This window comes from Colias eurytheme, chromosome 16 (genome assembly GCF_061535395.1).
Source record: "Colias eurytheme isolate Ceu_HAF_F1 chromosome 16, ilColEury1 Martin Lab GWU primary, whole genome shotgun sequence".
Classification (NCBI taxonomy): Eukaryota; Metazoa; Arthropoda; class Insecta; order Lepidoptera; family Pieridae; genus Colias; species Colias eurytheme.
Window position 1 is genome coordinate 10,394,776 of NC_142995.1, and position 15,879 is coordinate 10,410,654.

General features: G+C 34.1%; 2 protein-coding genes across 2 annotated transcripts; both read left to right on the forward strand.

Moving 5' to 3' along the window:
* Positions 1 to 589: 589 nt before the first annotated feature.
* Positions 590 to 7,230, forward strand: LOC149902049 (translin-associated factor X-interacting protein 1-like). The gene is made up of 11 exons (XM_090110966.1): positions 590 to 1,525; positions 1,692 to 1,829; positions 3,469 to 3,653; positions 3,861 to 4,036; positions 4,293 to 4,419; positions 4,681 to 4,789; positions 5,004 to 5,173; positions 5,562 to 5,757; positions 6,126 to 6,278; positions 6,608 to 6,782; positions 7,038 to 7,230. The coding sequence occupies exons 1-11, from the start codon at positions 599 to 601 to the stop codon at positions 7,202 to 7,204; spliced, it is 2,523 nt and encodes an 840-aa protein (XP_089967092.1). The 5' UTR covers positions 590 to 598; the 3' UTR covers positions 7,205 to 7,230.
* Positions 7,231 to 7,683: 453 nt separating this feature from the next.
* Positions 7,684 to 15,086, forward strand: LOC149902050 (WD repeat-containing protein 89). The gene is made up of 7 exons (XM_090110887.1): positions 7,684 to 7,973; positions 8,076 to 8,299; positions 8,860 to 9,035; positions 10,698 to 10,958; positions 11,657 to 11,748; positions 12,603 to 12,705; positions 14,919 to 15,086. Exons 1-7 carry the CDS (start codon positions 7,825 to 7,827, stop codon positions 15,048 to 15,050), a joined length of 1,137 nt encoding a protein of 378 aa, XP_089967013.1. The 5' UTR covers positions 7,684 to 7,824; the 3' UTR covers positions 15,051 to 15,086.
* Positions 15,087 to 15,879: the final 793 nt, after the last annotated feature.

A 15,879-nucleotide genomic window follows, 5' to 3' on the forward strand; every position in this document is an offset into this window, starting at 1 on the left:
CAGTTTCTATGTTCTTATCATATTTAAATACAGTTTATCCTAGTTTATCTATTTATTACGGTTTAAGGTTTATATTTCCATACTGATCACACGCAATAATATTTAATAATATAACAAATTTATTAGATAAATATATTGTAAGATTTGTAAATTTACTGTAAAATAGATAAACTTAAAATATTAGTCGTCAGCACGTCAGAGAGAAACAAAAGGCCCAATTTCCTTGCCAATTTCAATGAATTTTTGACACTGACAAATAGACATGTCTTCTTTTTTTTTTTTTTTTTCTCTTTATGGCAAGAAGATGTGACTTTTTGCCAGTGTCAAGTATGTTTCAACATGTCTTCTTGCCAAGAAGAAAGTAAAAAAAAAAAAAACAATTTGATAATTGACATTTGACATTAGTGCAACGGTGCAACGCAACTTTCAAAATTCATTCAAATTCAATCATATTTTGTTTTCAACGTTTGTTTGAAGTTCCTTGTTGTTTATTTTTCTGTTTTCAGTACATATCGAATCTATTTTAAATTGTGTTATATGAAGAATATATTAATATTTAAAAAATTCGAGCATTATTATATCAACAATTTCACGCGACATGAGTGCTACTTATGAAGATGCTAATCGGAGAGTATTTGTATTAGATGGAGGATTTTCATCACAAATATCTCGACATGTCGGTACTACATCTGATGGGGATCCCCTGTGGACATCGCGCTTCCTTCAAACAAATCCTGAGGATGTTATGAAAACGCATTTGGATTTCCTTCGAGCAGGTTCCGATATTATTTCTACGAATACTTATCAAGCGTCTATTGGTGCGTTTGTTAAACATCTCAAAATATCACCTGAAGAAGGCTGTTCGTTAATTAAACGCGCTGTTTCTCTAGCCAAAGAAGCCAGAACAAAATACCTTGAGGAATGCCAAGGTACATTACCTGCACGAAATATATTAATAGCTGGATCTGTTGGCCCGTTTGGAGCGGCTCTGAACGATGGTTCTGAGTACAGTGGGACTTATATTGACAAAACATCAGAGGACACCATTAAAAACTGGCACAAACCTCGCATTGATGCTTTGATAGAATCAGGAGTGGATATATTAGCATTTGAGACTATACCTGGTGAGAAAGAGGCTTTAGTTCTTGTCAACATGTTAAAGGAGTATCCATCAACCAAAGCATGGATATCTTTTAGTTGCAAAGACGGTGCAAGCCTTGCTCACGGTGAGCAATTCCAAGAAGTAGCTGAAAAGTGTTGGAATGCCAATCCTGAGCAACTTTTAGCTATTGGAATGAATTGTTGCTCCCCTAAAATAGTAGCCAACTTGATTAAGAACTTGAGGGATATACCTATAGTCACTTATCCTAATTCTGGTGAAAAATATGATCCTACTGTGGGTTGGAAGGATGATCACTGCGAACCCCTCTATACTTTTGTGCCAGAATGGTTGAATCTCAACGTAAAGTACATTGGAGGCTGCTGCAGAACATACTGCGAAGATATATCAAGCATTAGAAAAGAAGTGGATGCTTGGATGGAAAAGAAATAACTTATTTTACCAATTTTAACCAGCATTTGCTATTCTGTTCTATCTATCCAATTTAATTTATTGTTAAGTAGTATTAAGTTTTGACATTTTTAATTGTTATAATCTCATTATAATTTTTATTATTAATCATGTATTTCAGAAAGCATTTGGAATATCTGCTCATAAAAAGCAATATGATGATCGAATTAAATCGTTGATTAAAGAAAATAATGACTTGCGGGAAGAGAATCTTAACTTGAACTTTGAGATTACTAAATTAAAGAAAGACAATGGAAAGGTTTGTAATCTCTGCCATGTTTATTGACTGATATGTCAAGTTGTGCTAACAAATAGTCTGATTAGAATAATTATGATAATATTTACACGCTGTAATTGTTATAAAATGTTCCTATGTTTTTATTATATGTGTGACGTTATGTGTTTGTTTTTATTTCAAAGATACCTCTAGATATTATAATTATTTATCTTGAATGTTATCAGCTATTATGTTATGGTTCATAATTATCTTATGATAAAAATAAATATGTTAATAATTACGAAATTAAGGCATTAAATATTTAAGTATATTTTAATACATGCTTAAATTGCTTTATATTTCACATTAACATTGAGATATACATATATGGAGACGACACCGCCTACATCACTTAAGTTCCGCTCAACATACGCCACATGACGTATGTTGAGCGGTTTTTTTTAATGGTTTTAAAGTGAAACGCATCAAATATGCCTTCGTGTGTGTAACGATATTGCACAAATAATACAAATAATACGGAAATGTGCAAAGGAATAACTTTCATCGGTAAGAACCTAACTAGGTAATAATTTTTAAAACTTAGTTAGAGCAAAAAAATGGCGCACAGATTTTGTTCGTGGTGTCTCCTCCATACGTAGTAATATTATCTCAATGCACATTAATAGCAATTTTATGCAGTTATTAGTTAATTTAATCATTACTTTAATTTTATGTACATCTAAACATTTAAATTAAATAAATAACTAATAATTATAACACGTCGCATAATGATGATATAACTAGATTTTATTAACTCGATGATGAATTATTTGTACCTACATTATAAAAATAACAATGCGACTAGTGTCAAAATTACCGCGGGAAAGGAGAATGGGCATTTTACTATGGAAGTTGGGCCTGAACCCTTGAGTTGGACCAATACACATGAGATATTGTTTTTATAATAGATCATAACACATACAAAACGGGAAAAATATATATATAAAAATAATCAACCGGGTTTTTGTACAGTCACATCAAGTTTTATTTCTTTGTGTATAATATTTTTTGCAATAAATAACTGTTATAAGACAATGACAATATCTTTATGTTACTCCAATTCACTTTCACTTACAAATACGTACTAATCTTAAGCCTTCTAATAACCGAAATACACTAATATTATGTTTTGTAACAGGTACTTATACCGTGTTTATTATAATTCAACGTAGTTAGACGTTTTTTTGTGGTTAAACTCAGTCACTCCAGTGACATTTAGATTTATACTTACTTCACTCGAATTAAAAACACCGTTATTGTGCGCAAAATAATAGCCAAATAAATAAAACTTTTTGCCTTGACTGTACAAGAACCCGGTTGATTTATTTTTTTATTTTGTTTTTTTCGTAAGGTATGTGTAATGATCTATCACAAAAACAATATTTCATGTGTATTGGTCTTAGCCCAAGTTTCAGGCCCAATTTGCCCATTCTCCTTTTAGATATAAGTATGAAAACTGTGTATGAAAATTAGTTGGGGACATGCAATGTACATTTACACTACGACTAACGGGCAATTGCGATTTTAATAAAAATCATTGTTTATTGTTACTTTTAATTTCATTTTTTATATTTAAACAGAAAGAAGAATATACAAATCTATAACAGTTATAATTTTTTAGCTAAAAGACGATAACTTCTCCGACTACCTCTCACTCATGAGGGAACGTGACGCGCGGTACACACTCTACTTTGAAAATGTAGCTCTACACCTAAAACTGAAGGAATTAGATGGAGGAAAAGTTTATACTGTAGAAGATGGTCAAGGCGATCCAGTCGTCTTAAGAATTGCGCTTGATAAGTGTCGGTATGGTGTCAAAATTTTGTTTTAATACCGTGTACTCGCATTCGTATATTATTTTATGTGAGTAGGGTTGTCGCCTCAACATCTATAAAATGTTTGCTTATTTTTCTATGTATTTATAAATTAAATAATTGTGTTAAAAGTATTAAAATTGATATTCATATCGAATTCATTCGTTACCCCCTGTGGTTACCCCTGTTAATATTACAGAGAACAATTATCATCAAATCAAAGCGAACTAACTAGAATGAAGGAAGAGTACTCAGAAACAGTACCTCGGCGTGAGTACGACTGGCTTGATACCAAATACTGCGATCTGGAGAAACAGTTGCATGCGATACATGCTAAGTATGATGCTTTGCAGAATAATCATAAACGCATTTTGGGTACGGTTGCTTGGATTAATCATACAAATAATATTTGTTGTATACTGATAATTATTTTTAACTAAACCCTTTCCAATAAAATTAATCGTATTTAAAAAAAAGGCTCGAGACTCGAGAGTGGATCGTCCGATGCGGCTTTTTCGGAAAAATCATACAGTTTTATTCCGATAAGGAAATTTCGATTATACAAAAAACCGAATAAATGAATAATTCTTAGTATTGGTAGTTATTTCAATAAAATTTGTAAAACTTACAGCTCAAAAAAAAAGTACGGAGGAAGAATTAATAGAATGTAAAGAGCGATGCAGAGAACTAGAGAGGGCTGGTACTCCCAGGCCTCACTGGGATATCTGCGCTGACTTTATTGGAGGTGGTCGAGAGAGGTAAAAGCAAATAATTTAAATTCGTACGCGAATTTACTCAGGTGTTAATCATATACCTAACAAAATAAGTGTAAATCGAAACTGTAATAGGTACTTGTGCTTAAAATCGAGTAAATCCGGTCAGCCGTTTTCGAAAAGAATAATTACCGTCCATCAATCCACACAGAATTTTGTAGAGTATTTATTCGAAGGTGGATTAGACCTACATAGACTACATACTTTACGTAGATAAAAAATCTTAATTAAAACCATTTCATTCAGGTGGTGGCAGTTAGCAAGTGGATTGTCATCTCGCGACAAGCTTCGCGCGTTGCTCAAGGAGTTGGGTCCAGCTGCTGAGAGCGAACATCTGGAGTACTTTGATGGCCTTGTTAGTGTGAAACTATTGTTATTATATGCAGACTTTTTATTCACATTTGTACGTAGTTTGTATGGTTTTAATGTGAAATTATTATTCTGCCAGTATTGGTGATCGAGACCATAACCACCACTAATAATAAATTAACTATGTATTTATTTTTTGAACTACTTTCTTCCTGTCAACAACTATCATAGCTAATTATTAATCCATAAACTTTTCAAAGGGTTTAGACCCAGTGATACCACCATACCTCCGCTATGAAGGCAAAGTGCGCAACCAGCGGCTCTCGCGGCGGGAAGTGAGCGTCGTTATCAACGACATTTGGTTCAGCAAGATGAAACACGGCCAGGAGATGTCCATGCAGGATTATGTTACTAAGTATTTTGAGCATCGGTGAGTTTACACCCTTATAATTACGTTAGTATGAGCGATAGGTACTTACATAAGTATTTTCAGTAAACTTTATCTCGTTGTACTAGTTTTCGACGCTGAATATTTCTGGGTTGAATATTAAAAATAATCACATTTCAATTATTGAACTAAAAAAAAATACAATATTGTACGGTTTCATTGATTTTTCTTTTATTTTCGAACATTTGAAATAAAAACAAAAAAAATGAAATGCAAATTTATTTGTTTTTAATATGCTGTTCCGGGAAATAAATTCAAAAAATATTTTTTTAACGAAATGAAACTCCACTTTTCAGTCCTCTCAATGTTTTACCAACCCGTTTTATTGTACAACATCGAATAATTAAATTATGTATTTTAAATAACCAAGCTACCAGCAACCATCAGTCCGCGCGGAATGGGCGTACAACGTGTGCGCGGGCGCCGAGCAGATGCTCGACGAGCCGCAAGTGCGTCTGTTCTGGGGCGTGCTGCACGGCCACCTGAGTGAGGACGTGTACTGGGGGCTGCGGGCGCACTGGCTGCTGCTGAGGGACCAGCTGTATAGGCAGAGTAGGGATGGAGAGGTATTTCACAAAAAAAAAATAGCAAAAAATTAGGAAAAAAAGTTTTTTTACTGTGAGGCGGGATTCAAACGTGTGTCCTTAGCTATGCTGTGACGGATTTATGTACTTAAGCTTTAAACTGAAAATTAAAATGTCGTTAATCTTTCTCTAATAATTTCTCTGTTCTCCTCAATTTCAGTAAAATTATTATTTCATATTACCTATTACTAGGTATATAAAAAAATAAAGTTTAGTAGGAAAATAACTGCAAATGATTTCTCATTACATTACTATTATACCTAATTTATCTTACAGGGCGGAATCACAAAAGTATTGTTAAATTTTCTGCTATTGCTGTTACAAACTTTTTAACTGTTGCTTTTTTGCAGACAATAACCATAGAAGAGTTTGAAAAAATAGCACGGAATACGTTTCCATTAAAAAGCGAGGTGGACTTAAAAAATCTCATGGATGTTGTTAAGAAACAGCTCAAAATTAAACTTAATTGTAATGAAATCAACCTAGACAAACTATTTCATGAAGTAAGTTATGTTTTAGTTATTAATTACTTATGAAACTATTTATAAATACAATTTAAATAAATTTCTTCGTGATTGAATCTCATGCGCATGTAAATTAAAAAAAATCATTGCTGATTCTGCGAATGCCTTCCGCCCGACAATAATTAATGGGACTTTTTTAAATGTAAAAGTAAATGTAGATGAATAATGCTTATTATTGAAATCAAAGTCTATAAATAGGCTATAAATGTTTGAAGCGGGATTCGTACCCCATAGATTTTTTATTCTTTGAGAAAATCTCAGTTAAATAATGTTTTATATCTAAATATTTAATTTTATTACTGTTGTAGAATGAAGAAGGTTTCGACCGAGTGGATTTAGCTCGTGAATTATTTCGGCAGCGTCAAATCGCACAGGATAAGTACATTCGTGAAGTGGTGGCCGAGTTGGGCGGTCGCCATGGCAACCGAGTTGTTAGCGTTGATAATTTGAAACGGGCTTTTGCTGTTATCGACCCGGCTATCAGTGAGTATCAATTTTTATCTTAACTTCACGGTTGCCATACCGTTACATATTAACTGAAACAAGTAGACAGTCGGGAATAGGTCATAAAAATATATTTCTCATTTGGTTTTCGTTAACTACAAGTAAGTAATTGTACCTAATTATATTTCTTTACAAATACGTACAATAAGTACAAATTAAAAATAATAATATAAATGAATTTTGCAAGTATAAAGTAATTCGTAAAATCATTTTATTCATTCACTTTTATTTCAGATCATATTCGCATGGAGAGATACATTCGTTGGGCATTCTCTGATCAAAGTTCTGAATTGAGTGCAATCTGTCCGTTACCTCTTCGTACGATAGTATCTCGGCTAGCTACTGGGGATATAGAGAGAGTTGGACCTCGCTACAAGGCTAAAAGACGACATTATAAGTAGATAATTAAATTTAAATATATTTTATGCCCAGTATTTGGAATTTTATTATTTATTTAAATTGAAATTATTTATTTGCAAAAAATGTGCACAAATCGCCAATTAAGTTGCAAATATTCAGGTATTCAAATGTATAATTCACATATTTTAAGCAATTAAGACACGCGGCAGCGTTTCAAGCCGAGTTCAAGCGAAGAGAACTGGCGAGCAGCAGCCGTGTGTAACATTACACGAACCATTTGGACTTTGGAGCCACTTTTCACCCCCATAAAACTCGAAAACTATTTAACTTAAACAAACCAAATTTGGTACATATAACGAGAATCCCGAGATAAACAAGAACCTTAAATTCATAAATAATTTAGACCTTTATTTATTTTCTTGTACCATCCGCTCATTCTCTTATACGGTCATATTTGTAAAATAGTCGGGTGTAGAATGGGCAGCTTTATTCGTATAAAAATTGGAAACTTTTTTTATGTGTCATCTGTGATCTGCTAAAAATCGATCGCTTTTGACATGTGCGGTTTTGACTTTTGAAATCTAGAAAACACATTGTTTTGTTATTATTTATACAGTAAAAACGTGTTTTTAAATGAAAAAGTTAAATATATAATGTAAAAATGAGTGACATCATAGAAAATGATGAAATCGACCGAGACATTATCTCGGCCGAAGAACTGGAACAACAATTTAGTAAAAAATATAATTTAATAACTGAAACTGCTGTTACACTTCGAAGATCGTATATAAATAAATTGAGTGTTACAAAGTAAGTAAGGATATCTTATTTTCAACTAACTATAGACTACTAAGATTCACATTCTTATGAATAAAAAGAATATATATTAACGAATGCTCGTGAAACTTGTAGGTCTTTAAAAGTAGCAGTCAGTCAACAAGACAACACTATAGAAGTATACGAGTTAACTAACACAGCTCTACGATCAGTGTGTCACTTGAGTGGGCATGACAAGACACTCACAGAGGTGGTGTTCCATCCTATTGATGATTTCCTTCTATTTTCGACCGGCCTCGATGGATTGATCAAATTATGGGATACAAGAGCGAATGGCGCTTGTATACAGGAATATAGAGGTATGATATATTTTCAATTACAATTTCTATAAAATAAAAAATGTTGTGTGGTTTTATGAAACCACGGTAAAAGTGAAACTGTTCGAACGATTCTGAACACTGCTTTGTGTAGCGCATGTCGCGTGACGGTCGGCTGCTGAGAAGGTATACCTACTCGGCAGCCGCGATACACGCGACATGCGCTACACAGACCAAAAAGTTTGAGACAATGTAATAAAAGTTTCACTTTAATAAAATAATTCTCAAATAATGAATGTGGAAATTAAAATGTTTCTGATAATCACACCTGCATTCATTTGGATATACATACTTTTTCTATTATAAATTAGCACTTTGGTATAATACTGTATTGAATACTTTTTTCTACAGAATAGACTAATGAGTAAAATAAAGTTTTAATTAAATTTTGTATTTCACACAGTCATTTAAATGATTCTCATCCAAAAAAGTTGTATTTAAATATCTTAAAAATAATCCTTCGTGTAAAAAAGCAAGCAAGTTACTGTATCTATATTAATTAAACATAATTTTCAACAAAACTTGTACATCATCAATTTCAGAGGAATCAGACTGTCAGATACGTCCCTACGAGTGTATGGATATATCTGACATAGGCAATGTGTTCTGCAGTGGCAGCCAGCTGGTGAAGGAGGACTCCTACATTGTGTTCTGGGACCCGAGGTCTGCCAATCCACTCGGGGGGTACTGGGAGAGCCATACTGATGATGTTACCCAGGTATTATAAATATTACACAGGAATAAAGGATGATATTAAATTAAATAGGATTATGTGAGGCGTTGTAAAGTTGGTAACTATTGAATAAACTTATAGTGAATTAAAATCCTGAATAGCGGTTTAATGTAGGAAAAGTAATAGAGTGCATTCGAGGAATTCCGGGTAATTCAGTAAATTGTGAATACCACTTCAGAGCATCGTTTTATTGTGTGTATCGTGAAGGCATCGCATGAAAATAAATGGGTTTGATAACAATATTATTCATATTTGTTTATATCAATCACTTGTTACATATTAATTTAACATTATTGCATTTACCCCGTCATCCGGAATGACCCTAATGCACCATAAATGTCTATTCAACATATTCCAAACTTTTATTTTTATATCAGTTGTAGGATATAGAGTAACTTCTATGTCAATAAAATTTTACTAAACTTTCCCAATTCATTCTTGAAGCATAAATCTATACTAATATTATAAAGGTCGGTTTTTTATTTACACCTGAACTGCGTTTTTGAATTGGTTTTCAGAATTTATGAATTAAGAATCAAATTAGTTCAAAATAAAAATTCCCCATACATTCAAAAGTTACAGGATACAATTTAAAAAATAAGTAATTATCAAATGACCACCTCCTTGGTACAGTGGTTGACGCGTGAGCGTAGCACCGAGAGGTTCTGGGTTCGATTCCGGGTGGAGACGAAGCAAAAAAAAATATCTCAGTCTAGTAGGTCACAGAAGGCTAATCACCTACTTGTCCTAAAAGAAAATCGATCAGTGAAACATATGTTTAATTTATCTGGCCCTTACCCCATTAGGGGACATGGGACTTCACTTTTTGACGTGACAACGTCTTATAATTCGATAGAGCCGGCTGCACGCAATAAAAAACATGACTCATGCGGCGTTACCTCGCTCTGAGGCGTTCTATGTAAGGCTTGAAGTGCAAGCGAGAGCGCGGAACGACCGACAAAAAAGCACAATCGGACGTTGTCACGTTCAACTATCGTCAGTAAACCGACTTTACAGACAACCAATTTTTTATTATTAAAATATATCTCACCCTTCCCCGGCATGTGAGCCGGCGAGCAGGCAGTGCGTGTTGTCGGACAGACTGAATGTGTCCACCAGGTAGCATTCGTCGTCTCGGCTCCTCTGGAATATCATTATTATTATGTATACTAAGCTGAAGAGTTTGTTTGTTTGTTTGAACGCAATAATCTCAGGAACTACTGGTCCAATTTGAAAAATTATTTCGGTGTTAGATAGTCTATTTATCGAAGAATGCTAAAGGCTATCTAATATAATATATTAGTTATAAAGGCGAAAGTTTGTATGGATGTTTGTTACTCTTTCACGTAAAAACTACTGAATGGATTTGAATGAAACTTTACCACAATATAGCTTATACATCAGAATAACACATAGGATAGGTTTTATCCCGGAAATCCCACGAGAACGGGAACTATGCGGGTTTTCCTTTGAAAACGCGGGCGAAGCCGCGGGCGGAAATCTAGTATACCAACATGTTAGCGAAGCTAGGAGCGGAGCCACGCGGGTGAAACCTCGGGGCGCAACTCGTGTATATAAAATAAAAATATTTTTACATTAGACTAAATATTTAATTTACTTTTACTTCTATCACCTCAAACATTACAGGTAAAATTCAAGCCGAACACAAACACAGTGCTAGCATCGGGAAGTTCCGACGGGCTCATAAACATATTCAACCTCGTGGAACAGCAAGAAGACGAGGCGCTGGCATATTCTCTCAATATTGAGAACTCGGTAGAGAAGATCACTTGGTTAGGGGAGAGGATCGGCTGCATCACGCAGTCCAATGATCTGCAGCTGTGGAACACCACCACGGGGGATATGGTGAAGGAGTACGGACGGGATAAAGTGGCAAGGAATATTAAGGTATTTAAGTTTCTTTTTCTATAATACTAGTTGCGCTTCGCGGTTTCACCCGCGTGTCTCCTGTTGGTCTTAGCATGATGATAAATGCCTTCCTCGATAAATGGGTTATCTAATACTGAAAGAATTTTTCAAATCGGACCAGTAGTTCCTGAGATTAGTAAAGATATAAAAATGAATGAAAATGTGTTGATAAGCGCATAAGTCGAGGACGGCTGCACCGATTTAGTTAATTCTATTTTTATAATATTCCTTGAAGTAGGAAGATGGTTGTTATGGAGAGAAAACATCTACCACGGGCGAAGCCGGGGCTGACCGCTAGTTATAAATAAATAAAGGTAATAAGGTAATTTAATATCTAAGTAATGTTTGTCTGTGTGTATCCTACTAAAATTGTAAATGCGAAAATTTGTGAGGATGAATGTATGAATATTTGTTACTCTTTAATCTGTGTTTACGGTAATTTTGTGTGTGAAGTAAAGATTTATCTATTTATCTAAAACTAGCTGTGCCCTGCAGTTTTACCCGTAGTGCTCCACTCCTGTTGGTCTTTGCGCGATAATATATTGATAAATGGGCTATACAACACCGAAAGAATTTTTCAAATCGGATCAGTAGTTCCTGAGATTAGCGCGTTAAAACAAACAAACAAACTCTTCAGCTTTATAATATTAGTATAGATAATAATTATGATATTCCAGAGGAGCCGAGACGACGAGTGCTACTTAGTGGACACGTTCAGTCTGTCCGACAACACGCACTGCCTGCTCGCTGGCTCTCATGCCGGGGAAGGGTAAGATATATTTTAATAATAAAAAGTGAAGTCCCGTGTCCCCTAGTGGGGTAAGGTAAGTCAAAAACGCAGTTCTGGTGTAAATAAAAAACCGAATCGAACTTGCGTCTTTCGCCTTACCATTTATCACACTAAAATTAAGCTGAACTATACGGTTTCTCTCGTGCCTTACTCGTTTTTTTTATTAAAATCTTTCAAATACAAGAATATTTTTTCTTTAAATGTACCTTTTCCTGATATTTAAAATTGCAATAAAAGAACCGTACACTAACTACATTTCGGTGTATCGGCGAAATTTTCAAAATTAAAAATTCAAACTTTACACTCTGTATTCAAATCCCCTGATCTTTTATTCTTAAATAAATATTTATAAGAATTTTAATACATACTATTAAACCATATAAAATACTACTACTACTGTTTCTATACAAAAAAACTTTAATTAATTAAGGCCGTGTACGCGATCCATGCGCTGTTTGGCTCAAATATGTGATTTTTCAAACCAGATTGTCCATCAACCACTTATCAGATATTTGACTTTATTGAATATAATTTATACATATTCCAATAAAAGAATGTCTTACTTATAAGATAAAATTTAAAAAATCAACTAAGGTACCTCTATTATTTTTCTACAAATTTTTTTAAAGTACTATAAAACACTGCGCGCGACCCGATTAAAATCAGTCGGCAGCGAGCCAGCGAGCCTTTCCAGAGAGAGGACATGTTGCTCGGCGCTCTCCTGTGGACATATGCTGTTCATAGTAAAAGGATAGCGCAAGCCGCGATCTATCGTAATAGATCGCGGAGATTTTGACTTGCGTTAAATTGAATAAGCGCTCTTAATGTTCTAGCAACGTACTACGCTCACTGACGATATCGGACAAGCGCTTACAGCCCGCGACCGACTTCAACAAGAACAAGCAAGTGGTCCGCTGCTGCCATTATGATAGTGCTGTAAGTTTTATATTCCTACTAGCTGTGCTCCGCGTTTTTACCCACATTGCTCCGCTGCTGTTGGTCTTAACGTAATTATATATAGCCTATAAGCCTTCCTCGATAAATGGGCTATCTAACACCGAAAGAATTTTTCAAATCGGACCAATAGTTCCTGAGATTAGCACGTTCAAACAAACAAACTCTTCAGTTTTATCATATTAGTATTCCTATACAGTGTATAATAATTTTACGTAACGTTATCACTTGCGCGATTTAGAATTTAGTTTCAAGATACTTTATTCTCATCAAGAAATGTGATTTTACTAACTTAAAGAATTGAATATGTATAAAAAATAAAGAGCGCGGCGACCGAATGTAAAAATTCCGTAACGAAAAAACCTAACACCCCCCACTCCAACCGGCACAGCGATGCGATGCGATGCAATAGCTTTACCGCGGCAGTCCTCGAGTGCCACACGTATTTTTTTTTTATTAAACATATACATACAGTGGTGGTCGTTTAATTAGAAACACGTAACACGATGAAGTAGTCATCAAATTCATTTAACATTTATGTATTAACGTATTAGAGATTAAGTATTATTTCATATGTAATAGAACACCCGTTTATCTAGTTTTATAAGAAATTGCTTAATTTTAATCAAACGTTAGCTTAAATTAATAAAATTAAACAACTTTAAGTGAAGTCTGATTTCCGAGTATTTTCAGTCTGGACAACAAATTAGAAACAGCATGGTTCAAGTGTGCCAAAGTCAAAACCTGTTGAAATGCCACCAATATTTTTTTCTTCTACACATATTTGCACCGTTTTTTAAACATTCTATCTAAAAGTTTCTGAAAATTAATTTGCTTTGCAGTAAAAATGGGTAAAAGTAAGATTTGTGACCCATCAACAAGAAAAATAATTTTAAGTTTACATTTTGACAAAAACTGGAGTTACAGGAAAATTGCAAATCATTTAGAGTGTTCGATAAAAAGATATTCAATGATACCGTTTATTTAAAAGAGCATGGTACTTCTGATTAAGTCTCTAAAAAAGCTCGACCATGAAAAACCACTGCTCGCGAGCATAGGCAAATAATTATTTTCGCAAAGATGGATCCATTTAATGGTTCCAATTCTATTAGAAAATATGTTTTTGCAAACGTCTTAAAATCTCATACAATATAAGCCACGACGTTGTAAAGCCGTTGTTGTCTATAAAGATAATAACAGTCTAAAAACAACCCCATACATGCCCATACTATAATGTTTCCTCCGCCATGCTGAACTGTTTATTTATTATCTAAGGCCTGGTTAACTGAACGACGCGCGTATCCTTTGCCATCAGAATTGATTAAATTAATTTTAGTTTCATCCCAAAATAAAACATTTTCACTGGCGGACTGTCCACTAGTAATATTTCTTAGTAAATGAAAATCGCTGTACTGCCTAGTAAGAAGCTGTACTTTTCTGGCGTCTCTCCCAAAAAATTTTGCCTCGACTTACTGCCTGCGAATCGATCTCATCGACACATTGCGAGGTTCATCTTCGGAAAAAACCTAATTTAATAATAGAATTTGAACTTTTAAATGGATCCATCTTTGCCAAAAGAATCATTTGCCTATCCTCGCGTGCAGTGGTTTTTCATGGTCGAGCTTTTCTAGGCACTTGTTCGGAAGTACCATGCTCTTTTAAATAAACTATAGCATTGAATATATTTTTATCGAACACTCTAAATGATTTTCAATTTTCCTGTGACGCTAGTTTTTGTCAAAATGTAAGCTTAAAATTATTTTTCTTGTTGATGGGTCACAAATCTTACTTTTACCCATTTTTACTGCAAAGCAAATTAATTTTCAGAAACTTTTAGATAGAATGTTTAAAAAACGGTGCAAATATGTGTAGAAGAAAAAAATATTGGTGGCATTTCAACAGGTTTTGACTTTGGCACACTTGAACCATGCTGTTTCTAATTTGTTGTCCAGACTGAAAATACTCGGAAATCAGACTTCACTTAAAGTTGTTTAATTTTATTAATTTAAGCTAACGTTTGATTAAAATTAAGCAATTTCTTATAAAACTAGATAAACGGGTGTTCTATTACATATGAAATAATACTTAATCTCTAATACGTTAATACATAAATGTTAAATGAATTTGATGACTACTTCATCGTGTTACGTGTTTCTAATTAAACGACCACCACTGTATATATTTTCTTATTACAGAGAGATTTAATGATCACAACGGGAGAATCTGGTCTAATAAGTGTGTGGAAGGCTGACGTCACATCAGAGACCAAACCCACTGACTGCAAGATCAACAACCGACAGCACGAGCACAGGCACCGACCGTATTAATTGTATAAATATAGCCAATAAATGTATAGAACCCTATTTTAATTCGTTTTATTATATCACCTATTTCATGATTAACATAAGTTATGAATAGCAAAGGACCTAAGTTAGAACCTTGTGGCACTCCATTTGGGATATTAATTTTTGTTTAAACAATGGTGTAATTGTATTCTATACACTGAAACAGTTGAACCAAATTCATTTTTTTATTGAAATACATTTCAAAACAAAATTCCTAACTAGTTACATAAGTAATAAAAAAAGAATCGCAAAAAATATATATTTGAGATATTATTTTAAAGTACAATCATTACAAGAATAAGATATATCGTCTTTATAGAGCCAACATCAATTAAGCGGGCGCTAAAACCTACACTGATGTTTCCAAAAAAAACGACTTCCGAGTGATGTAATGCCATCTATAATGATTTTAACAGAAACACGTTAAAACGTTGACCACATCTCCTTAGCGCCTATTAAACGTAACGAACCTATTTACGCGGTCGCAGATAGAAAAGTAGCCAGTAAGTTTCCGAAAAATCACAGCGAAACATAGATAAATTTATTTCAGCTGTATAAAAGAGCAAGATACCTTAGTATTTTAGGGTTCCGTACCTAAAGGGTAAAACAGGACCCTATTACTAAGACTTCGCTGTCCATCTGTCTATTCGTATGTCCGTCTGTCTGTCACCAAGCTGTATCTCATGAACCGCGATAGTTTGAATTCTTTAGATATGATGTGTAGCCAATATAACAAAAAAATATTAAAAATCGAGGGCAAGCAACGGTTGTCACAGTCAGAAATTGGATGGGTGACCAATTTCTTTTTCAG